The 27,101-nt window shown below is 42.0% G+C and overlaps 1 protein-coding gene across 1 annotated transcript in view; it reads right to left on the reverse strand.

Moving 5' to 3' along the window:
* Nucleotides 1–27,101, reverse strand: part of ptprn2 (protein tyrosine phosphatase receptor type N2) — a 124,349-nt gene that overhangs the window by 37,181 nt on the left and 60,067 nt on the right. Inside the window, exon 11 of the mRNA XM_047568048.1 lies at nt 10,187–10,251. Within this exon, the coding sequence (XP_047424004.1) occupies nt 10,187–10,251 (65 nt within the window). The remainder of the gene's footprint in view (nt 1–10,186; nt 10,252–27,101) is intronic.

Below are 27,101 nucleotides of genomic sequence, written 5' to 3' on the forward strand. Positions count from 1 at the left end.
TGTAGCTGTGATGGTGTCTTTTTTTTTTCCTTTCTCTTTCAAAGTGAATAATGTAATGAATAGTGACAGACACGTGATTGCATGTGTTCGTGGACATGGCTCGCCAAGATCCCTTCGTCTTTTGTTGTTTCCAATAATAAAATGTAATTCCTTCTATTAGTTCTTCATGTTGATGAAGCTGTTAAGAGTTTATTCTTCTTCCTCAGAATTACACAGATTAGCCCCAGAAGTGGGAGACATTAGTTTCATCTATTTGTCATCTTTGACATTTTAATTGTTCTCGCTTTTGGACGAGTTATGAGACAAATCCAACTACTCTCAAGTATTTATCTAGAACCAGAATAATCACTGCGCACGACACGCTGTATATATTCAAGCTGCATAGATCCAACTGCGTTCGTTTTTTCAGCAGCTTCCCTCCGCTGAAATTGTAAATGATCCGAGCTTTGATCGTCAGCAGCTACTGTTCGTGAGCTGGAAGTCCTATTTTTTTTTTTTTTTTGTGCAGGTGTATGCACCTGCACCACGCAGGGCGTTAGGTACATCTGCGCATTTGCCACTAACGCCTGACAGGACGAGCCCACTCGTGAACGCAAATAGGCTCGTCGGCCGCCACGTAACACATGAACATATCTGTGATGTGCGAAGCGAGAATCCCGTCACAGCGGGGGGCGTCTCCGGTTCATAGTGATGTTCACTGCTGCTTTTTTACCTTCACACCAGAGTCTGACTTGCAATGATTGCATCATACTTTGGGATGAAAGGCAAAGCATATTACACATTACAGGAATGCCTTCGATTTGTGGCTAAAGGGTCTAATTAAACTAAGAACGCCGCCAGATTAACATTTATTAGCTAAACATCATAGTTTGGTTTCTTTCATCTAAATTCCACATATTATATAAAACCCACATGTCTCTGCATTATTTCAATTGATTGTGAAGAATATTCTCCTCTCCAAAACCCACAGAATTACCTTTAATCTAATATCGCAAATCTGAAAACATCGTTCCTCATCAAGAGTCGACACTTTGCGGATCCACGCTGTAGATTTCACAGTTGTAAAACGAGTGTATGAATATTTAATGCACACTAATCATATTTTGAGTTCGAGCAGCTTACATGTCGGGAGATCTGAGAGGTGAGACGCAGAAAAAACAAATATAGACCATGTGTCATTTCACACATCTAAATATTTCCAGGCCTTTAAAGCGCAACCGTTAAATGTTGTAAAAGCTACTTAGCGGCCCCCGGTTCCGTCTCATGCTTTATCGCCGCAGACGGAAGACGTTCGCACACCCTCCCGAGTCAAGGTCATCATGTAAAAAGGCCATAACAGCTCATCAAGCTATTTAGTTGACCTTGCCATGCAGAAAGTAACTAGCAGTTACAGCGGGATTCACAATTACAGTCAATTAAAGTCAATAAAAGACGATGTGACAGTTGATTGCGTTTACTGCGAGCAAAGCGGTTGCCGTATTGTGCGCACACTGAGCAGAAATGAATCGACCGGCTCACAGCTAGCGCGGACTGCAATAGCGGCGCTTTAAGAAAATTACCAATCGGCACATCAAGAGGAACATGTATAATATTCTTACAGGAAGCGAACTTCTCTGATGCCTCGGCCATAAGATGATCTGAGTTAAATGTAGTCAAGCAAATACCGCTGCCCTAATTTTGTTTTCGATGTTAAAAAGATTACCACGGGCCACTGGTTAGCCTGCAGCAAGGGCTTTCCCTGCTGCTGTCGGTGCCTAGGTGCCAGATGCGCTAGGCAAGTAGCCGCATGATAAATGGCAGAAGGTGAGAGCTCTGCGGCCGGGACCTGGAGCACCCTGCCCCTGCATCCCGCTGCCAGTCCCTTGGCATGCAGCTTGTCAGGCCAAATGGCAGCCGCATCCCTCTTCAACGCTGACATTTAAAACCTCTGCCATGCTATCCAGCTGTGGACACCGCAGGCCCTCCCCCACCTACTGAACCCTCAGCTTCTCCCAGGCACTCGGCGCTCAACACCGCTGCTGCCGCTTGCCAGAATCCTAGACGGCAAACTTGCAAAACAAAAAACAGCCAATGCAATTATTTAAAATGAAAGAGCAGAACGTGTTTGAGGTGGAAGACGTCACACCTGCAGATCATCACTGTTTCCTAACGCTGATTTGAGGGAAACCTAACCTCTGTGTTTCTGTCCGAGTAGAAAAGCTAAGAAAAGCTAACAATACAAGCGTCCACTTAATTCTTTACACATCTCCAGCAGGGAGTGAAGACGTTAACACTTGTACTAGAACATGCAGCTTTAGCTTCAGTCAGCGTGATAAGTAGCTAGCGAGATCATATTTAGCACCTTTTAATTTGAAAACAAGCCAGCGCTTTAGTTTCAAGCCAGGAACTCGTGAGGCTAATATTAGCTTAGCCACGGTTGATAATACTCTGCCAAGGACAATTGTTATTTCTGTCACTATGGGACCTCAGTGATTAACTTTTTCAACATTTATTGTCCACGTTGCAGGTCATTAGCTGTATTTAACTCCTTATCTTGGAGTAGCTGAGCTCTCTCATCACCAGATCCTCTGCGGCGAAGATGGCGAAGAAGCAACCGCGTGTCCGGTCATTATTTCTTCTTAAAATACTGCCAAGCAGGTCAACCTGCACCCATGAGGATGTCAATGGAGCTATTAAGTCTGTTTTGAGTGAGATGTTTTTTTTTTTCTTCTTCTTCTTGTTATGTGTCAGTCCCAGAGGTCTCACTTCACCCCTAAAAAGCCTTTAGAAGGAAATAGTCAAAAGTCACCAACAATAGCTTCAGAGGGCTCTTGGGGAAATGTTAATTAACACTAACATGGCTGCAGTCACACAAACACAGTACTAGTATTTTACACAGGCTTCTGGGCAAAGAGAGCACAAAAGGAACGAGCAACAAACATCTATATTTTCTGGTTAATTTAGGGTCTTTAATTGTGTGTTTGTATAAACATCCCGTGGCTCTCTTCTTGAGAAAATTGTCCAACAGTAGGAAGTAAGATATAATGAGTGTTGCTACTAATTATTTAATCTGAATGAATAAAAATAAGTTGGAAGTATTTCATTCTTTCATTTACCTTTAGAACCACTTGGGTGTTTTTACGGAGCACTGGCACGTTTATGTTTCATTACATCGAGTCTGAAAAGGTATTTCATAATCAAATTATTACTTGGTCATTTCACCGGGATAAAAAACTGCATTGTAACAATGTTTTTGCTTAAAAGCAAGGAGGTCTTGGGGGCTATCAAATCTCAAGAGCCTCTCTTTCCTCTAAATGCACCATTTTCTTTTGACATTTAAGAGATATTCACTGTAGAGGAGGCAGACTTTGAAATTTCTTCACCGGCAGCACTTTAAGAAGTCCGAGATAGAAAGCAGCTGCACTCCACAACCAGCTTCTAATTTCTCCTAATAGAAGAAGCTGCAATGTTTGGTTGATTAATTAATCAACCAATTGACGCAAGATGAAGTGAAGCTGTCATTTTAGTTATTTTGCAAGTTAAAAATTCAAATATATCCGGTTGAACCTCCTCAAAGCAGAAAATGTTTGGCATTATTAGGTTTAGGAGAATAAAACAAGCTGCTTTTAAAATCATTGGCAGATTTACACGCAAGAAACCAGAACCTTTTTGTTTTGAGGATAACCTAAAACAAAAGGTGTTCAACAGGGGGGGCCAGGACCCCTAGGGGGTCCGTGGAGGTATGGCAGGGGGTCGCAAAACCTTTGGTTAATCGGACATTTTTTATATATATATATTTTTAAGAATTTTCCCCACAAATTTAAAGAAAGCCCATCCAGTCCCCAGTGAAGATGTATGTGCAATGTTTGAATAGCTTAATATTGAACGCAAAATGATAATAATAATGTATATTTATAAATATCAAAAAGCTGAGTTTAATAGGTTTAGTAGGTAGGGGGTCCCTATTTAATCTCTTCATCAGTTTGGGGGTCCTTGACCTGAAAAAAGTTGAAGACCTCTGACCTAAACTATTTATACTAGTGTGAATTTTTATCATTTTTACTTTAATACAAAGCCTAGACTTCCATAGTGCCCCAAAGGCCACCCTGGTTTTGAGCTTTTTCTTTCCCGGAAGACATGACCAAGAAAAAGAAAACTCTTATTTAATACCTTGGCGAGGGCGGTTGAATTGCCCTTCAACAAGCTGAGTAAAAATACCACTGTCACCTATACAAAGCAGCCGTACCTCTCTTTAACAAAGGGAGTGGGACATAAAAGCAGCAAAAGGTAGGAGAGTAAACACTTTACATTCTGACACTCATTAAAAACAGACAAGTCCACCCTTACCCGGGGGAGAGCACACGTCATGATATAGAGAGAGGCAAATACCAAACTGCATGGCATGGTATCAAAGGCATTTCTGCAGTCCAAAGGTCAGGTGATGGTAAAAGGTTGCTGAGGAACGAATCTGCTGGACGGGCTTTCATCAGTGGTAGGCAGCTGGAGTCTCCAAAGAGGAAGTGTTACTCGGGGCTGCAGGCACAGTGGGGCTGCTCCAATATGACATTTCACATCCAGATCTGCCACAGTAATGGCATTTTAGCCACTTTTAAAAGAGCCAGATTGGCCTTCCTGCATTGCTGAAATTTTTATAGGCGGCAATTTTTTTTATTGTTTGGGTTTATTACAGTGTCTGAGGAAGATTGGATAGGTTGTCAATGTGGAAAAGGCAATTGAGGGCCAATGTGGAATTGATTGGCTGATACAAATACACACTCGCTGTTCCACACTAAACACACAACGCAAGGAAGGGCAGAGCATGCACCCCGCAGAGCAAACCGAGCCACTCTCATTTCCTGTCAGGAGCTACATTCACGCTTAAATGTGAAAAAATAAATAAATAAATAAATAAAAAAAGGGTCTTGAAATTAACATAAAAATGTATTTTTTCTCATCTTGTGATTCTTACAGCTTGAAAAACCAACACGGAAAAATATGTTTTGAAGCATAGCATCTGCCCATGCTGTTACAGGATCAATTTGTACAAGTCTTGTCACAGTTATTTATTTATTTCAAGCCCGCATGTGTCTCTTCTCTCTGATAGGAAATGGTCAGTCTAGTTCCCCTTTGAAGTCCGCGCTGAAATTATTTGTCCCACTCGCTCGGAGGAATTGCAATCGCTGGTGGCTGCACATGGTATTTGTTGTTAAGTGGAATGCGCTTCAATATTTGGGCTTTGTTAGATTAAAGGAAAGCAGAATGCACTGATATTGCCCGATAACCATAATATAAGAAGCATGCAAATACATATTAATGTAAAAAAAAAAAAAAGCGTTCTGCCAAAACAAAATGCAAATTTAAAGCGATCATCCCCGAAGTTATTGGATCCAGTTGAGTGCACTAGAGGTTACTGAACAAATGCACCTTTAAAAGTGTTGATAAGGGCAGTGGACGTTATATTGAATATCAGATAAGCAGCGTATATGCAACACGTGAACAAGGCTCCACTGGCACATGCGTGCTCCATCTTAGCTTGGATCGCAAATATTTGCCAACATTTACCCCACGTACATGAGGCTGATTGGATTATGGATATTTCTCTAGAAATACGCTGCTATGAGGAATAAAATACGAAGCACCATTACTACTTACTTAGCGATGCTAACTCTTATGACGCCTGTTGTTTGCAGTTTGCTGTTACCACATGGGACCAGGGTCGCTAGACAACTACTGACACTTATCAAGAAGCCACTAAGGCTAAAAACTGGGCAACTTAATGTGAGGAACGTAAGACATATTATAAAATTACAACAAAAAAAAGTAAACAACCAAATAACAGTATTAATTTATCATCCACCACCAATTTTTTGGAAACATTACAAGGTTGTGCAGGTTGTGCATGTGCACGGTAAACATTTAAAGGCATATGTGCAGACTCTGTGGTGGGAACTGTCTGAAGGACAGCACTCTGGATGCACAAAACTGAAAGTATATTGTACTTACAATAGAAAATCACTACAACACCACAACATATGAGGTGGCAATGAGAATCTCAAAGGTACAACAGAAAAACATTCATCTTTTATAGCGTTTACAAAGTCAGAGATTAGAACATAAATGTTCATGACCATAACTGACCCACATTCCTGTCGCACAAAAACAGGAGAAGCCCTCCTTTTATGACGCCAAACACCGAGGCAGTGTTTCCGTCTCCGTCTAAGGCACTTGTGTCCAGTAAATCATGAGAAATAGGGGATGATAACAACCTGAACAGAAACACTATCGTTGTGGTTGAAACTAACACAGTAAGAAGGACAAACTGTTTTTGAATTAATGATCAAATAGTGACTTCACATCCACGACTTATCACAGAGACATTTATGCCAATGTAATAATAATAATAACAAAAAATGTCCTTAGCGCAGTGAAGCTGAATATCAGTGTGAAACATATTGCAGTCTGGCCTACTTTGAACATGAAATACAAAGAGCAGCCGAACAATTATAAAGCGTCTTTAAGAAGGAAGCCCGGCAAAACATTTAGCATTAGGTGAAGGATATCCTTTACTAGGGGTCATCATGTGACCTTTGTCTGAAATGAGTTTTGCCTCCGCGCCTCCGCACTCAGTCATTTGATTGGAAATAAAACGCTTTCTGCCATCATAAGACGGCGGCGTTCTCCAGTCTGGATTATGACCCAGAGTTGGTATCACCTACATCAACTTCTAGCACAGAAATAAGTGGTGCAGATAAGCTTGCAGAAAACTAGAAAAATGCACACATAAAGCCCTATAATAAATAAATATATATATATACACGCAGGGACAAACATCGCCACCGGACAAATGTGAACACGGCACACGTTTACTGTACGTTTTTCACATGCATAAACAACACATAAACTGTGCAGAGACTCCCCGTCTGCCATATATGATTTACATTTAGTGGTTGAATAATCAGTTGACATGCAGCTCTGGGGATCCTGTGCTTAATGAGCGGCTCTCCTCATAAGCAGTTTGCCGGAGTTATCTCAAACACGAGACCGCTGTCAAAATGTCAATGAATCTCAATTTAACCACCAACTTAATCACACCGGGACCGTCTCAGCGCAGCAGGCCGGATGTGTAGAAGCCTCCTCTGTGCATTTATTCGTTTATTTATTTATTATAACATTGGCGTGAAGAAAACTGGGAAAACACTATTAAAAATGTTTTTCATGCCATTAGCCATTAATTGTAGGCGTTCAGAGAAATTTCCAATTAGGCAGGTATATGGGAGGAATATTCAAATCTGGTTTTGTAAACACTGATGTGCTACATCATGTGGTGTTTTTTTTTTTTTTTTCAGCTTGCGCGTTGAGCTGTCAGAGCGATTATATCCTAAACATTTAAATATTAATGCGGAGGACGGCACCCGCGCACTCTGATCAGCGTAAGTCTTTGTGTGATCTTTATTAACGGAGCGTGTTTGCGGTCGCTAATTGACCGAGAAACATTTAAGCCTCGGAAAATAAGCTTTAAGTGAGATTTAAGGGTCATGCGATACATTTTTCAACACACTGCGAGCTGCAATTTTTTTTTTTTTTTTTGAGTTTTAGATTTGTTGTTTGGCCCAGGACTGTATAATACTTTGTGTATTCTCCTAACAAGCTACTGCGTATCTGACTGACATGCCCCTCCCTTTCCCCAAACCGTCTTTCTGAGCCTTTTATTCCCTCGCTCCTCCGCTCAACGCTCCCTTCTGGTATCAGTCATGCTGCGTCTATGGCTGTCAGCGAAAGCAACCCTTTTGCCTGGTGCCTGGTGCCTGGTTGCCGTCTCCAGCTTGGGGTGTGACTCACCAAAAAAAAAAAACCCACCCACCCCTCCTCCCCTTTGGCAGAGAAAGAGAGGGAGATACGAGGAGCCGCCGGGGGGGAAGCGGCGACGAGGGATTCACGGTCAGAAAGCTTTGTGCCTTTTTTTGCGAGGATGATGTTAGAGGAGCTACTGTGTCATCTGATCTGCCAGGATTTATTCTCCACACTTACAGTACTAAGCGTCTGATAATAACACCTATACTTTCTGAGTGTTATGGTTTCAGCGCAGTATGACTATAGGCAGCAGAGCCATAGACTATAGATCCCCTTCCTTCCTTCCTCTCAATTTTTCACACATCCAGACTCATAAATCGCTGCGAGGAGGCCTGTGTTTACCAGCTGGGTTTCCACCAGAATCCATCTTCCACTTGGGGAACCAGCTGATAATATGAAAGATCCTGGGAAAATGAGTTGCTTAGTGTTACATACATTAAGGAAGAAATCCAATGTAATAATTTTTCTGTATTTTTTTTTTTTTTCCTCCTCTGCTTCTCGGCAAGCCAACTCCTGCGCGATCTATAATGGAGTGGATATTGCTCAGGCTATTGATTGATGTCTCCCCCCCCCCCCCACTTTGACATTTGCTTATCCCCGTCCGCATCTACCACTATTGACGTTCGCTCTATCTGGACATCTTCCTAAGCTGTTTTGTCATTCGTCACCTCTTAAATAAAAACGGAGGAGCCAGTGATAAGACTTAATGATACCAACCGCCGCGTCGGTTTTATACGAGCTGAGGGGGAAGAATACATCACTTAATTTACAGCTCTGTACCTCTTATGGATCCACACAGCGGCACATTTCTATTTCTGTCACTAATAAGCAGACTAAAGCCGACCCTCGCTGCAACCTCTAACACGCAATCACTCATAACTGCGGTGAATTTAGTGCAAATACACTGAAAGCAGGCTTTTGCTTTAACACCTTTTAAACTAATGCATTTGAAGAGCTCACTCCACAGGCTCTCCTATCAAAAACTACTATTTTCCCCCAAGTTACCCTCAACTCTCCACTTCTTGAACACAAACCGAGGAGATCAACACATCCACATCATAGCTAACTCTGACTTTTCGGGAGTTTTCAGGATTCATACTTTGCCATGTGCAGTACAGTAAATGCCACACTTCCTTAACACGTATTTCAAACAAACAGAGTCTGGCGCAGATTTTCTCCCCATGAGGTGGAAGACAGAGTCTTCCTTTTTCTCCCTCCCTCTTTCCATCCTTCCCTCCGTCGTCCCCGGCTCCTGCAGAGAGGCTATTATTGCGGCTAATTATCTACAAATAGGCCCAATATGACAAACACAGTCCCGTACCAGCGCCGGGGTAAGCGCAGGAATCAGTCAGAGCGGGAATAAAAGAATGAAAATGAGGCGAGCAGAGGCGGACAAAGAGCGGGACAAAAAGTCACGGAGAAAGAAAAAAGGGAATAAAAAAAAAAAAACACGAATCAAAGATAATTGAGAAAAGCGGGATGAAGACGCAGTGTGGAGCAAGATGAGAGAAAATGTGGTGTTAAAAAGGATATAAGTGGGAGGCAGATGGGCGAAGAAAGACACCGAAAAGGAGACGGCGTAGAGGCGACTAACACGGGAAAATGATCTTGTCTATACAGTGTCTGACGGTTGTTGCCATTGGCAACTGTCCTGCGATGCACAGGCCGCATCCACTTAGCTCCCAGCATGCCTCATGATCAGGGCAGCTCAGGGGTCTAGGGCTGTCTGTCTCATTTCCATAGAGAAACTCATTTACCAGGCAAGCATAGAGGGCTATGACGCATCAATGGGTGCTTGATTAGATCCTTACCTCTGATACATATGAATATTTATCAGTGTTGAATAAATACACATTTACCCCCCCTCTCCCCCCTCCTCCTTTCATCTGGATCATCCAGAGAGTCCTCCTGCTCTCCTCTTAATTTTTTCCCAATGAATATGTCACAGGAGCATCAGGGCTCCCTATAGTGACAGCACTCAGGATAATCTGGTTATTGTTGCACGGAGGCGGCGATCAACACTCACTTTAAGTTTCACAAAATGCATCGGGCTTTTTGTCTTTTGTTTTTCACGGCTACAACGGCAGCTCCCAGAGACCTAGACTAAATGAATACGGGGAAAGTAATCACAGCAGCTCACTTAAAGGGATATGTGTTTTTAAATTCACTGCTACAGAAGATTAGTGTTTGGCTGCACAACTGAAGCTGCAGGTGTAACACGGATGCCAAGACAAGTTGAAATCATAGTTATTCCCGTTCCAGGAACCCAAACAGTCGCGAGCAGACTCAGACTCTGGCCTTTAAAAGCAAAAACCCAGAGCGGAATAATCAATATGTTTAGTGAGTTTTTACTTACATCACTAACTCCGGCCTCCACTATCTTCAAGCCGGTTTCCTTCTCCAGCTGCAGCTTCTGTTGGACTGCGCAGGGAGACAAAAGCAGAGGAGGTGTTGGGCATGAGCAGTGGATGACAAAGTATGTAGCACATTTTTCACTTCCTGAGGCAGAACAAGTGGTCAGTGAAACTGAGAATGATGCGATGGATGTATCAGCCTGAGTCAGATGTCAAACTCGTCACAGAGAATGTCCGGCCCACACACACACACACACACACACGGAAAGAGTAAAGACAAAACTGTGTGAACGGTGACACAGCAGTTCACAGCAGTCTGTGGTAGCAGTACGCCCGTAATAACTAACCAGGCTTGTTAGGCGAAATGCTAAGATGCTAAAGTGGTGTACAGACAAGTAGAGACAAGAGACCACAGAAGGTTAATGAAATTCAGTTGTTGTACGCTGTAAAAAAAAAAAAAAAAAAAAAGAAAGAAAAAAGTGGTGATGCGAGGTGTGCAGGCACTAGTCAACCACCTTGTGTCTCTGTTGAGTTCACTGTGATAGAGTGCAGGGGTCACGGCGAGCAGGCTTTCAGTGGAGATGTCTTTGCTAGATTTCATTTCAAGCTGCCATCGTGTGTTTAGTCACAGACAGAATACTGTCTCTCTGTAGACTTCCCTTCTTTGTAAAGCTTCCACGATGTTGTCTTCACTACCAGCAGGATTCACAAGCTGCTGACCCATTACAGTTTTTGCCCTTTCCCAGGTGTATTTACTTCACTGCGGTTACATTTACCAGGAGGCGCACGTCTGCTTGCAGCTGCCTCCATGCAGAGGTACGATAAATGAATGAATCCGTGGCAGGTAGGATGATCTTAATATTAGCATGCACGGCAACGTGTGCTATGCAAACCGACATTACAAAATGTGAAACACTTGTGCAAAGCTTGAGACAAATTTACATTTTAGAAAACATATAATAAAGCAAAATTACACTACCATGCCCCAAAAATTTAGAAACATCACTGTCAACCGGAAAGGGAATATACCAACTCCGAGCTGGAAGCGCAGGTCACAACGGGAGCGGCCAATACGAGCCGCTTGACATGATGAGATGAGATTGATGTCATTAGTTTTACATATATTTGTTCATAAACTGAGATTGTGGCCGTATAATGTATTAGAAATCTGGTGCATGAACATGTGCACCAAGACATTAAGCTTTGATATATACAGAGAATCGGAGGCTGTTTATCTCTACATTGGTAAGAAGTGATGGATGTTGCTATGATTGTGCACAGTTAAGAGGATGTATGCAAAAAAAAAAAAGAAAGTTTACCAATAAAAATGCACCGTGCACATTGAGCCAGACCCACGGAAGATTACCAGAAAGCAGATGAAGTGCTTGTGGATTCGTGGCACACAATAACTTGAGCTCCCGCCTTTGTTCTTGCAGTAATTAATACACCACCAGAGTTTGATCCTCAGATCTACTGATCTAATCAAATATGGCATGCTATTTCCAAAGCTTTGTTCGCGAAGGATATTCTCATGCAAATCAAACTAAAGTGAGGCAATGTTAAATATCCATCGTTCAAGATCACTCATTTCGCCGACTTGTTTCCCCCTCCTCGCGCTCGACGCCCCTTCCTCACTTTGATGGAAACATTTATATTCGAAAACAAAATCAAAGGGACCTTAATAGATTATGCCAAATTATGGCGTGAAAGGGAAAAAAATGGAGCATAATTTTAATTGACTATGTTAGCATGTGAATGTGATTGGTAAAAAGAGTTAAAGGGAGAAAGAGAGCAGGTCCTTTAAATCCCATTTCCCCAGATGAAGGCTATGCAAATGACCCTGAAGAGCTGAACCCCACCTCACACTCCAAATTCGGCAAGGGCCTGTTTAATTAGTATTTTAATCTGTCCCAGTGATTCCACTCAGTCCGCAATGTATGCAGAATCCTATCTAATTAAGCACGCTACTTTTAGGATAATCATCCATCTCCCTCGCTCTTCTTCTGTCGCCTTTTCTCTTTCTGGTTATTAGGGACCTTGCAAACATTGATCATCCTATCATCTCATCAACATGGCAGCGGAGGGGACATGTCACATTCTAGGTGTCAGTGCCGTGGGGGGGGGTTTCTGAAGGATTGTTCGAAAAAGAGCGTAAAGAAAGCTGCGAGAGTAGCCGGAAAGGTCAAATACACAAATACGCATCCAAAGTTTCTAACGTGAGGAGGAAAAAAAAAGAAACTCTTAGGCCATTAGTGAGAGGAGAGAAGTCTTCAACTGGCATGTCTCCAAGATGAGACTCATTTTCATTTCATGTTGCCACCCCTGTATTTAGTCACAGACATATTGGCTCTCCATTTATAGCTACAGTACCTGCTCGGTCCTGGCGCTTTTTAGGAGGGGGGTAATGAGCGAGGTAATTGGGCCCAGCTGGGTGAGGGCGTAGGTGGTGGGTGGTGGGGGGGGGGGGGGCGAAGCTGCTTAAAGGTCACGCAACGTTTTGGCCCTAATGAGGACCCCTCTGGGGTCGCAACACATCATGAGTCGAGCTACGAAAGATTAGCCAGGAGTCCACACACACATGCTCATCACAGCAGCCGCATCTCAGGTTTGACTGACAAGCTGACATTAGCCCGTCTTCTGGTGAAACCAAAGAAGCCTGAAGGTCAGTATTTACTTGCGAATCAAAGCTAAAAACTCTCCAATCAACCTGAGGGGAAGGACAGTCCCTCAACAGCCACTTTAAATGTAAATACAATGTACTTGCCAAGCTCATTAGCTGGCAACTGGATGAATGTGGGCAGCTTTGACAATCCAGCCAATGGTTGTTCTCTCACTGACTGTGCAGATAACAGCCTACGGCATCTCTTTTTGGTCACCCCTTATATTAACCTCCCACTGGAGCGCACCCTCTTTCTCTCATAGACACTCACACAGATTTTTTAGGCTTCAAATTAGCCACCGAATACTCCTGACAGACTGTGGAAAAGAGATGTCAGGTCTCATTTTAGAGAGGCTCCTCCAGCCATTTTAATGGGCATTGTCTGAGCCTATCTAGTCTCATTTCTAATATCTAGATCTGAACCCTGCTGCTCATTTGATCTTGCTGGTTTCCGAGTCATATTGGGCCAAATCATATGATGAAAAAAAAACAAAAGAAAAGCAGCCAAAAGTGTTTTCATGTGTGTTCAAATGTGCTCTGTTTTGATGTGCTTTTGATGGAAATTACATACAAGGACAACGGTTTTAGAGGGCAATATAAAAAAATTAAAATTGCCTGAAAATCAAAGGGGAAGTTGGGGGGGCTTGTGCAGGGTAAGCTATAACAGTTATTATTATTTGTACTATCTTCATAAAGTCAAACCCTGCGCCAATTTAGAGTTCACATTTTAACATTAATGCCTCTTTAATTATGCCTCTTTAAATACCTTCCTGTACAGTTGTTTTTAACGTCAGTGGAGTCTGCCGTTCTGCGACTGTGTTCAAACTCCTATCAGTGCACAAGGGATTCACAGGAATAGATGAAGTGTTGCAATCTAGCGTTTCTGTTGTACCTTCACCTCACCGATGTCGCGCTTATATTCTTCTAACACCATATCTAAGAAAGCAGAACATTTCCTACTGCTGGTGCTTCACGTTAAAAGTGTTCAACAGACAAAACAGCTTTATAGTTAATCACTCACAGGAAACACAAAGTCCCCGGCTGCACTCAAGCTTAATGAGTTAAGTGCGACACACTGCAGTTCCACTAACGGCCACTTGAGGCTGGCTCCAAAAGTGAGTCAACTTAAAGGTCCCATATTATGCAAAATTCACTTTTTCCTTTAGTGACGTCATGCGGGGAAAGTGGATACCGCCTTTGATCTGCACCCCATTCAGATGAGCCCGCCCTCTAAAACTACAGAGCGGGCGCCATCTTTTCTCATGGCAAAGGTACGAGCAAAGCGCAGCCTTCGCTCTATTGTTGGCACACAATATTTTTTAGCTAACTATTCAGAAATGTATTCAGAAATGAAATCAGCCGAACCTCCTCTTCTGGGTCAGATTCTGGTTCAAACTGGTAAGGTCGAATGAATTACCGTAACTCACCGATGGACAGAATTCATAGTGTGGTGCACATTCTGGAAAAAAAACAAGCTGCCATTACGGTAATGATGATGCACCACTGCTGTTGGCTGAAGGTTGGGGGGCGACGCAAGCGGGGAGAGTTGTTTGGAGGAATTTGTTAGTAAAAAATTAGTTATACCCTTGAGATGTCATGAAGTTCTTCCAGACAAAAGCACAACTCCCCAGTGTTCAGCCACACTTTGAATTTTGTCACAATTGTGAGTTACGGTAATTCAAAAACAATGTGCTTTAACAATCTTAAAGGGTTAAACGACAGCGTCTCTACCAGCCATAGTCATAACTCCACCGTAAACATCAGCGCACGGTAACGCCAGCGAAAGCCGCATCCTCTCCCCGAGAGGCGTGTGGAGTGGGCGTGGACAGATTCAGCTCATTAGCATTTAAAGGTACAGACACAGAAATAGTCTGTTCTCAGTGGAGCTCACTAGAGCAACTTTTTGACTGGATGAAATTCAGGACTAAGGCTGACAATGACCTCTGACACATATATGAAATTGTTGAAAAAATGTATAATATGGGACCTTTAAAGGCATAAATAAATATGTTTACAGTCTGGCACAAGAACTTTTTAAGTCTATATAGATATTTTGATAATTTTTGACTGTCACCAAATGAACCAGTGCCAAAATCTTAAGAATTGTAACTTTGTATCAGATATTTAAATTGAACCCATTCACACGCAGCTCTGCTTTATGAACAGTACACTTATCGCAGCCCTTGAGCATCTCAGCCTCCACCTATTAATTATTTCAACTGCTGCCAAAGATTTTCTATTTCAAAATTTACACTCGTGTCATCAAATACCGGGGAAGTAGGGAATGTGCTTTGATTTAAACCGTGATTACTGCGTCTCTGTTAAGAGTGCGAGAGTTCAGGCAGGTGAGCAGAGAGAACAGAGACACACTTCAGAAACTCATCAAGGACTAGTTGAAGAAGAGGAAAAGGCCATTTCAATCATCCATCTAAAAGGGTGATTCAGAACACTGCTGCTTTTCCTTGACGCTAATGAGGGCAAAAACATATATAAATAAAAAAATAAAAAAATTTAAAAAATGCCACATTTAAGCTTGATTTTATGTGACCTTTAAATTGCTCCGTAACATATGCACTTGACAAAAATTATCCCGCGCTGAGAGGAGGCAGTTTGATTAAAATGTTGCTTTTCTCCACCATATGCTAAAAACTGAAACAACTGTGCAACCCTCATCATGGATTCTAATACCAATTCAGAAATGATTATCATGAAGTCATCAGAGCTTAAAGTCGTGAATATATATATATATATATATATATATATTTATATATATATTTGTCTTTCTGATATACGACAGGGTTGTTATAGTTAGAACCAACACGAACTCAGCGTCAGGAGACAAATCATCCACTGTAGGCTGTAAGTATTTTGTATTTCAACGCAGCACAGCCAGCGCTGTCACATGATCGTTATGTTGCCTCTTTGGCCAAATGGGGGTATATATTTGACAAAATGCATATTTCACCACTTTCTGATTGATCTGTTAATATTGAATAACATCCACATCCATTCCACCCATCTGCCCCCCTCCCTCCGCTGCTCCTCAGGTCGTCTATATTCACCACTTCCATCACTCCATCCGTCTCTCCAACCAAACAAAATGAAAGTGTTTATTGCGGAGGAGGGCTGACGCTCACGCCTCTCCACAGCCGTTAGCCTTATCAGCAGGCAATCGCTCTGATATTAAAGCTGCCATTCCGCCCATCACTTTCCCCCTGCACATATGATGGCTGTCTCTACCTATCAGAGGCGGAGACTGGAGAGAGGTGGAGGAGGCAGCGAGGGAGGGAGGGAGGGTGGGAGAGGAAAAGAGGAACAGAGAGGGAGATGCACCTGATCCCCCTGACAGATAAGATGCATGGCAGCCCATTTTTCAGTCAAAATCCTGAGCAGGAAACAAAACAATAATATTCCTTCATTGCTAGGAGTATGAAGAGACGTCGGACTGACTTCCGAGCGGCAGCACATTTATTACATGTATGATAAATATATATATATATATATATATATATATATATATATATATATATAAAATATATATATATATATATACCATGTATGTGATCCTTTTACATCTGCACGCCAAACCTTATCAAAATGTAAATCACCTCCCAGCTACTGTTGTCGCTTTTACGAAGCTTATTTGTCCATCTTCTTTTTCCTTTATAGCTACTATGACTTTTTTTTTTGTACAGGAGACGTAAACACCCTCTAAATAACTTAATACTAGCATTTGAGCACACACACAATTATTCCTCAGACAATCCCACAGAGATACTCTCCCTTGTTCGGGCGTATCAATTGTTATTCTGCTCCTCGGCTTCTGGAAAAAAAAAAAAAAAAAAAAAATCAAGACACCAAATCAAAGGACCGCACACCTCTGAGAAAACCTGCAAATGAAACAGAGGGACGAGGCTGTGAGTGCAGCAGCAGCAGGAGACTAAAGGAGCGCGTCGGTAAATGTGAGATGCTTCAACATGAAAGGCCTTTATTGTGACCTAATATCTGATCGAGGCAAAATTAAAACCGAGTCAATATTACGTATAAATCAAAGGAGCTGCAGCTAAGGATTCATTATGTTATTGATAAATCTGACTTAATCACTGACTTTATGGGGAGATAATGGTCAGATAATAAGAAAATTTTAAATTATGCAGAATCTGCGTCTTTAAATTGCTGTCTGACACAAAAAAAAATAAAATGACCAAAATGAATTGTAAATTGCCAGAAAATAAACTGCAACTCAAGTGATAAATTCAGTGTTTGAGGGCGTCTATAAGTAAAGCATTGTATGTGGCTTTTTTTTTTATTTTATTTTGGGTTTTGTACAATTAGTAAAAATAAATTAACTCTGGGACATATTATAATATGAAAAAAATGAGGGAAGTAGTACATCTACTCATTTAACCGCGTGGAATCAGTGAACGACATTAATAATTTAGCCAACATATTCATTTTCTGTCCATCGACAATCAACCATTCACGCTTTGATTAATACATCTTACAGAACAGAACACAGAACTCCTCCTCTTTACCCTTTCAATGTTTGATACCTATAAAAGTGATCATCTAGAAATCCAATAAGATTAAAAGTAATTTCACATAATAATGAGTTGATCCTTTAAAAGTAAACACGGAGTTACACTTAGCCAAATAGTTTGACTGAAAAGAAGCGCTCTCCCTCTCTAAGTAAATCCAACACGGTGATGCCTATGACATCATCGAGCGCCACAGTCCAATCAGCAGTGCCAATCATACAGCACCATGTGTGTCACATGGTCGGACCACGCTGTTAACGGCGGGGGTCCTGGCTGCCTCACTGTTTATTCACCCTGATCGATCGTTTCCTGTGGATAAGCCAACAGTGCTCCCCAACAAACCAACTGCTGTTATTCAGCCTAAATCAACACACCAGGAACCTTTGCTATCTGACTGAATGCAGCCCCCGCGAAACGCTGATGAAAAATGCCGCATTATCACAAAGCCAAAGTGTTTGCCAAAACCTGTTTTCTGGTTGACACATTAGAGGCGATGTTAAAAGACAACACTGTGCAAAAAGAAGATAGGAGAGGAAGTCTGCCGCCTGGTTTCGGCTCCTATAATGGCTGGAGCCATGCAATCAGCATGTGCTTTGTGTCCGCTTTATAGACCCTGCTGAGGCCTTTGACACCGAGCACTTTGCAGGCCCCTCCCTTTTTTTCCCAAACACAACACACATGACACATTTATAATTGTATCCTCCTTTATTACAGACCCCTTTCAAAGATGGCTGAATAATACACCTAGATGAGCCTCTGGTACACATGTGCAGGCGTGTAAGTGCACACGGACGGACGCACACAAACACAGCTCCAGTCGCACACACACACACACACATAATATCTGTTTCTTTGCTGGCTGGTTGATTAATAGATTGTGGCTGCTCTGACACTCTGTGTAGAATAGGCATTTTGCCTTTGATAGGTGCTGACACCAATTCTTCACGGACTGCGGGAGACCAGGGAACAGAAGCAGCGCTGGCAAATGACTTGGATGGCAGACACCTCCAGATGTGGGAGACACCCCACGGATGTCACTCTGCATTCTCACCGGGACGCGTTTAGATCGCTTACGCCGCCTTTCAGAGATGACAATCTGCAGATGTGTGACACGCGCGACGTAAATCGCATCTGACAATCGCTCAAAGGGAAGCGGATAGGTCTGCGGATTACGGTGACTGATGAGGTAAACAATGCGCATCTGAAGCAATCACGGCCGTCGCGAGTCCAGCGCGCTGCAGAGCGATGCCGTTGAGTCTCCGGGTGACCTTTCTTGCGAGCACATGCGGTCAGTAGGACGCTGCATGAAACATATTTACTCGGATCTTCAGGCAAAAGCGAACAGTCTGCATACCAGAATCCTGCACGCCGCTATTAGTCAACGTGTGACGCTTTAAAGCCGGATGAAAAACATTACAGAGAGTTCTCTTCTCGGGTTAAATTTATATCCAAACGATTAAACGATGCCTCATGCCTTTTTCTGGATGTTTGTGTGTGACACAAGATGAAAACATCTGGAGGTCTGCCACAGTCTGAAGAGCGCCTACAAGGGAAATGCTTATTGGAGGAAAGGATGGCAAAGCTGAAACACGCAGGGTTGCTGCACGCATACATTCACACACACACACACACAAGCTCTTCCTTTGCCTTCCCCACTGAGGGAACTCTGACAGCGGCAGCCCTACCTGTCACTGTAGCAGCAATTATCCTGCAGGCTCTCTCGGCGGACCGTCTCCTGCAGGTCTCCACATTACTAACCAGCGAACACACACACACACACTGTTGAGTACGCAACCTGATGCACACGAGGGCGCGGGTGCACATACTGTACATATCCACGCACACATATGGCTCTGAGCGCCGTTGTGCTTTTAATCCACAATTCTCTTTCCAAAACCTAATGGCTCGAACGAATGGTAATGATGTGTTGGTGCAGACATCCTGCTCAAGCTAGAGGGAACATGCATCATTATGTGGATGTGGGTGTTCATGCAAGCATGTTCACACAGCTCCTCTGTTATAGACAAATGCATTATCATTGGTGAGACAGCTAAGAAGTCTGCAAATACACACGCTGGAAAACATAAATATATCAGTAAATATGCCGAAGCCGCCGCAGAGCAGGGCTTGGAAACGAGAGACGGCATTAACTTGAAGGATGTGAGCTCCAGCGAGTCAAGAGATAATCCTCGGACATGCTCAAAAGGACAAGGTGTCCATTTTGGCTGCAGGGAGGACTTCTCGAGGAAGCAATTGATCGGTTTCACGCTGGTGCACCGGGGGCTCGGGTGCAGGGCCCTGAGTCTCAGAGACAGGTTGACTGTACGAAGCTGTGAAGGGTGATTTCAGAGAAAGGAGAAAAAAAAAAAAAAAAAAAAAAACAGAACCCAATGTGACCTCATTACCGTAGATTTGTTCCGACTGTCATTAGGAATCACAAACGCCATCACTCAAGTCAGGAGTATGAGGGAGAGGATGGGAGGCTGAGTGGAGTAAGTGGAGGTGTGTGTGTGTGTGTGTGTGTGTGTGTGTGTGTGTGTGTGTGTACGGGGGGGTGAAGTTGGGCTCTGATGGTAATCAAGTGCATTTGATGTGAAAATAAGATCCATCATCAAACAATCTATAGACGACAGAGAGCATCAACACGCGCAGTTTACCCAAGCATATACTTTTGGCCCAAGGACAGAGATTTGTGTTAGCAATGGGAGAAAATTACCACGGCAACCGTGGCGCGATATTAATGCGCCAAAGCCAGCAGAACGTGATCCCCAGCTGTTAATCAAAAGACAACAACGGGCGTTTGCACAAATTAAAAACTTAAAAACGTTTATATTAGCTTTCAGAAACCACAGACACGAACCTAAATTCAAGTCATACAAGCATCTAAATGTGCAGATTGTTTTAGTAATAACACCGCAGATATTTGTCCCGATTATCTATATTCCCAACTGGAGAGAAGGTGGAGGTGGATGGATGGGTCAACAAAATGTCAGCTTTGAATGCATGAGACCTTCTGCAGCTGCAGATTTGATTCAACCATGACCATGATTTTTCCTTCCTTCAAGTAAATTTGTAGCAACTGTGCAGCTAAACTTACTTTCTAGCCTTCAAATGAAAAGTATGAACCTTAATCGGACAGAGTTTTTCTGGGGATAACCAAACCGAACTTAGATTATAGCTGAATTATTCCACAAACAGTACAGTAGCACTGATGGTAAGATTTCTAAACACAAGTGTGTTTTTCTGTCTGGCAGGAAAAACAGAAAAGTGTGTCTGAATTCAGTCTCTCGTCTCACTTGTTTATCACTTTGTTACTTTAGTAGAGATCTAGCGCTACAGATGGGCACTACTTTAATGGAGGGGTCTTCAAGTTCAGGTCAAGGACCCACAAACTGATGGAGAGATTAAGTAGGAACTATATATGTTCTATAGTAAACTCAGCCTAGTGCCATGTATAAATATAATTTTGTATTCAATATTAACCTGTTCAATACACAGATTCAGATATTATTCTTTTTTTCATTTCAAACATGTGCAGGGTACCGTCAGGGTGTTTGAGGGGGAAAATTAATATATATATATTAAAAAATGTCTAATCAACCAAAGATTCTGTGACCCCCCTGCAGTACTTCTGTGGACCCCCTAGGGGTCACGGACCCCCTGTTGAAAACCTATGCTTTAATGCAGTGTATCGCGGTCTAAATTATCAGGGCTCAACATACAATATATAGGATATATATTACATAGTCTCTTTTTCTTGTAGAGTAATTAGTCATCAATGAGAAGAAATGGTTCCAGTGGATATAGTCCTGGAATAATTCTATCAGGAATATGAAAAGCTCAATTCAAAGTCAAAATCATACATTTGGGACATATTAATGCATGTTTTGAATCCCCTGACTATTAAATGTCAGAACAGAGAGATAAATGACGGAAGGAAGTTTCTGCAGTGTCTAAAACTCTCAAATTATTGCTTAAATACCTCAACTTCAGCGTCGTAGCCTGTCATTTCCCATCGATAAACCAATGAAATAAGAGATCAATTGTTTCAGCTCTTCGCTTAAATATTCTTCTGGGTTTTTTTTTTCCCAAGATGAAGTGCAGCACTTCCACTGAACAGGTGAGACGGTACGAAAATCAGTAAAAGACGCCACCATTTTCTAACACAATCTAAAGCAACAATCCAAAATGGATTCTGTATCACCCCGCGATACATATTCTGAGCCGCTAATGTCCTGACGGCGAGTAGCTGAAAGTACACATTCATAACGCGAACAATAAAACATTACAGAGCTTCTGTTTTGTCCCTTTTCAAACAATTTCAGGTTGCCTGCTCCGACTAATGCACCGTCTGAGCACTTAGATTACATTTTATCACTGAGGTAGTCGTGATGCTTCCCTCCAGAGGAGGTTAATGTCACAGCGAACACATTTTCTGCCAGCGGCCTTTAAGTAAATCCCCCCCAACCACGTCTTACAGATGTTAGTGGACACCTTCCCTCAGAGAGTGGATAAAGCAACCGAGAGCCGCGTCCTATCTGCCCGCCTCTCTCTCTCTCTCCGTCTCTGTGAAGCGTCCTGGCTGCTCCTCAGATCGCGGTGTTAATCTCGCCGCGCTGCCTTTTTCCTGTGTACAGCTGGGAGTGGTGGGTGCAAAATGAAAGTGTAACACAACAGTCTTACGCAGGTGTCAAAATGAGAAATATGACATTTCCCTTCTGAGATTTTATTAGTTCTGATATCATTTTGCATTCAGCCCGCCTGGTGTGTCACTGAGCTCTTTTTTTTATTTTTTTTATTACTATTTTGCTTCAGGACAAAATGTGATAATCATTATTATAGGGCTAAAGCAGAGCAGCTGCGACTGCATGGAAAAAAAAGCAAGAAATGTATTCAGGACGGGGTGCAATTGGAAAATCAAAATACACCGTTTGACTAGTGTGTTTGCCACCGTATAATTCCCAGCACTCCGAATCAATCACCTTACCGCAGAGTTTCTCAAACAATTCCCTTTTTAAAAAAGTGAGGCAGCGGCTCACAGCGTGATGATTAAATCTATACGCCGCAGTCGAACCCGACATACTGTTTTTTTTTCCTCCCCTGGATTAATTTGATAAATTAAAAAATAAATAAATAAATAAAATAAAATCTCACTATACGCTCCAAACACTCCTGTGACTGAACTCTGAAGTAGTTAGAGAGGGAAAAGGTAAGGCTGCGTAAGCACACCTCCCTGTCTTTTTAAGGACACCTGTTGGGCTGCATGGCTCATCTCCTCCTCATTTAACCGTCTGTCTGGGCTCCGTGGGGCTGATTACCAGGAAGAGCTGATTCCAGTTGCACTGCTTATCAGTCTAATTAGAGCCCCTGGCAGGTGACTTGAAGGAAGTTGTGTGTCTCACGGATGTTCAGGCGCAGCAATTTGCACAGGCATGGTAGCTGCTACATGACAAGAAAAAAAAAAAAAAAAAAATGCAAGAAAAAGGTACCGAATTATAGTTACAAAAATTGTGTCAACACATGACTCTCGGCAAAGGTGTTTTTTTGGTGTAGGGGACATATTTTCAAGGCCTTTCTGGGGAATGCTGGCGGCTCGAGGAGGTTAAATACGTAGCATTTTGCATCAAAGACATTTTTAGTTGTGACAACAACCCAAGAGAGAGATAGAGACGGAGAGAGGGGTGACATCTTGACTTATATCCTCTGGTAAAAGTATCAAGTGTCAGAAGAAACATGACAGAAGGATTCAGACAGGCTGCGGTTCGGCGTAGAGTGGCTTAATAGACGCAGCGGAGAAAAAAATGGAGGATGGAATGAAAGCACGATTTAAGAGATGGAAAAGTACAAATCAAACAAAGAGAGACAGGTGGAAAAAAAAAAAAAAAGGACAAAGAAAAGTAGGAGGCAAGGGCGGAACGATATTGAGTCGAGATCTGAGGACAGCTTAAGAATCTGCGGGAGGCGAACGAGTTTTCCAGGTAGCGTATCAGTCACCGGTAAAAGGTCAGTAGTCTGCTGTTCGCACATGCAGGTGCTAATGTAACACCTCTCACACCTTTCTCGGTTGCTTGTGTCTGGCCGCCTGCAGGTTGGTGGGCAGAAAGACTGTTGTTTGTGCTAGAATAATATGCTGTAATCCCCCGTCTCAGATGTGGCCTTAACACAGGTAATTGGACTTGGAGTGTGAGGAAGCCTGTGGCTAGACACACACACGCCGCTGTGAAACTCGTAGACCGCCGTCCCGACTTGAAATATGAATTGCTCGTATTCTCAAGGCAGATAACTCCCCCTTTTGTTCCGTTTGTTTGTGGGATGCAGTTGTTTTTTTATTCCGATGTTACACTATTTTGTGCAAAGACCTGAATTTCTTTTGACAACGTGGTCACTGTAATAACAGTTTGTTTGGTGTTTTTCCTGCTTTATCCGCCTTAATACCACAAAAATGCAAGAGCAGAATTTCACAGGAGACTAATTATGCTCATTTCAGGCAAAATAATTTGATTTACTTACTTGACTAGAGCAGCTTTTGCGCGGTTCAATTAAACATATTTCCTGAAATATCTGAAACAAGCAGCTCATGTGCCCCTTGCTGAAAGCTTTCTAAAAGCTAGTCTTCTTCTGATGGGGAGTCTTTGCAAAGTCCTTCACAAAAAAATGCTAGGTGCTCAAATGGTTCCATGGTTGGTAGTGAGAACCCTGCTGCTAGGCAACGGCTGGCTGTACCAAAAGTACAAAAAAAGTGGCACAAAAGTAGAAAAAAAAAAATCCTCGTTATTTGAAAGTCCGGCCCTATGAGTAATTTAACTTACACACTGGTTTTCAACAGGGGGTCTGTGGAGGTACTGTACGGGGGAGGGGTTGCAAAATCTTTGGTTGATTAGACTTTTTATGTAATTTTTAATTAACCCCCTCCACAAATTAAAATTTCTTTTAAAAAATCTTTGGTTGATTAGACTTTTTTTATGTAGTTTTTAATTTACCCCCTCCACAAATAGAAATTTCTTTTAAAAAAATCTTTGGTTGATTAGTCATTTTTTATGTATTAGCGTAGCTAGCTAACTAACTTGATACTGTAGTAACCGAATGCTACTTACTTATTTTCAGTCTACATTTCATGTAAGAATATAAGAATATGTGGTTACACATTGTAAAGAGAACAAAAATCTTTACAAATACATTATTTATTATTTAGCTGTCCATAAATTCAACCCACTCATGAAGCTAACAGTAGCGTTACTAGGTAGACAGCTATGTCTGGCGAAAACTGCCAGCAGGAGTTATTTCAGAAGACAAAATGAGCAGTTGTTGGCTAGAAACAAGCCAGCTTTTGTAAATAACTGTGTGCAACCAAAGAGTGGCTGCTTTATAAACTATTAATAATGTCAAGTGTTAAATCTGCTGGCTAATTTATAAATGACTGTACGCAAGAATAAAAAAAATAGTGACTAAATCAGGGTTTAGGACGATGCAAAGATTTAGCCGCAGGTGCTTGGACACCTTCTTCCAAGAAATATTATGACCGTATGCTTTTCAAATGTCTATGTATTCTTTTCCCTCGCGTCACCCCGAGTCACTCTGAGGTGGATATAGCCGTTAAATTGAAAGCGGGTGTCCCTTAAAGAGGGGTTTGAGATAGGAAGGAGTTATCACCTCCACAGCCCTGGGAGACACAGCGCTCCTCTGTAGCAGTCCAGCCTGATGCATAGAAGCCACTGACCCATGACAGTCAACCCGTATTGATTTAAGAGGAGGTAGAGGACACAGAGAAAAAAAAAAAGACTCATGGGGAGGGAGGAGAGGGGAAGGAAGACAAAAAAGAAAAACGGCGAAGAAGCCAGGGAGCAATATCCTTCTTAAAACTTATCCATAATTCATTGTCTTGTCTTTCCTTCCTCCTTCAAAATAGTCTTTCTCTTTCAGACGGGTGCACGGTAGGTGAATGTTCATCTTTAAGGGGGATTAGCGACGACCTATTTTAAAATGCATCCCTCACGGTGAGACGCGCAGATACAGCCAGGATCGTATAGAGCCAGATTCCTATATCGAGGGGGATGTCGATGCCAAAAAGAGTCATTTGGATATTAGAAAAATTATTATTATTCCCGTTCTTTGCAGCAACGTGAATCCATTATTTCAGGTTTTAATGCCCTCACCAATAATGACTTCAGACATAATACGAGCATGTTAATGCTAACAGATAAACGTTGTGCTTCTAAAAATAAAGCAAGATTTCCTATTTCACACTATAAAATGCATCGTAGTCTAACTATGAAAATGTTCATCAGAAACTGAGAGAAATTACATAACATTAAAATATTAATAATAAAAAAAACTGTATTCTTGTCTCACTACAGATAAATATCACAGAGGTGCGAAAACTTTGTTGGCTTTGGCAACCGGTGATAATGACTCCCATTTAAAAGTGCTGTCAGTTATGTTCACTCATGTCTCCTACAGTATTAATCTATTCACAGCTAAAGCCTGAATGGACGTACACACAGGAAAAGACTGGCAACAAGAAACTCATCGTAACTTTACGCTGGAGAGGTGGAATCAGTGGAAAGTTTATCTCGCGTTTACGGCCAGGAAACACCATCCACCAAATTCTCTATTGATAGCTTGGAGGGTCATTTTAAAGGTATTTTCGCTTGGAAAGATTTGGTGTGGGAATTTCCACCAGCAACCAGCTGTCAGTTATAAAGGGATGGGCGATGAGCAAGTCACTGTATTTGTGTACTGGACGTAACATTAAGTGTTTTCGAAGCCTGAAGTATATCTTACTGCAGGGGTCTTGGCCTAACTATTTGGTTTTTTACATTTGACGTCTCCATAACTGCAGTAAAACTGTTAAAAAATACCAAAGGATATTTCTATTTAAGTGACAGTTTAAGCATTTATAAGCTCTATCCCATAGAATTACTGTGATGCTATAAGCAGATGTAATGTTCAACATTCAATAAGTCAGATTTTAAATCATCATTAAATATATTTCAGTACGAACTTGTCTTTCATTTGCCGTTGACACGTCAGCATCCACCAAAGGAGGATTTATGACTGTGTTATGTGCCGCTGTGAAACATTTTCATAAGAACAATAAATGGTGTGACAACCAAAATTTACTCTGCTAAATCTAATTATAATTAATTCAGTGGGTGACTTGGCCAAACTCTGAGACTTGGCGCCTTTCTGTTTAATAATCTCTCTGCATACCAATGCATCATTTGGTTGTTTGGAAAGACTGTCAATCTGCTTCTCAGAAAGACCAGTGGCGTGGTAAACATGGTAATTCATGTTGATTTAGGACATTTTTCAACATTTCTTCTTAGTGTGTATGCAGCTTATAGACGGGCGCATTAAAATGATGTGGAAAAGAAGAAGAAAATCACAATTTTACAACTGGAACCAAAGTAAATAAATGAAAAGCAGTAATGTAAGTCTCTGAATTTTTCCTTAAATAAGTTATCTTTCCAGTCCAGAGCTGTTCATTACACTGTATGTGTCATAATATAGATATCCACCTGCAGAGTTCAGACACCCCCGAGGCTTTGCAGTCAGCAGGGGGGGTCATGCGTTTTGTATGACAAGCTGCACAGAAGCTGCATGTAAATACAGCTGTGCCGTGGGCGCGTCTTGGCATTCGTGCGTCCACAGGCTTCCCATGTTGACCACGAGACTGAAAAATCTGGATCCTCGCAACAAATATCAAGCAAGAAAAAAAAA

This window comes from Mugil cephalus, chromosome 18, assembly GCF_022458985.1.
Source record: "Mugil cephalus isolate CIBA_MC_2020 chromosome 18, CIBA_Mcephalus_1.1, whole genome shotgun sequence".
NCBI classification, from domain to species: domain Eukaryota; kingdom Metazoa; phylum Chordata; class Actinopteri; order Mugiliformes; family Mugilidae; genus Mugil; species Mugil cephalus.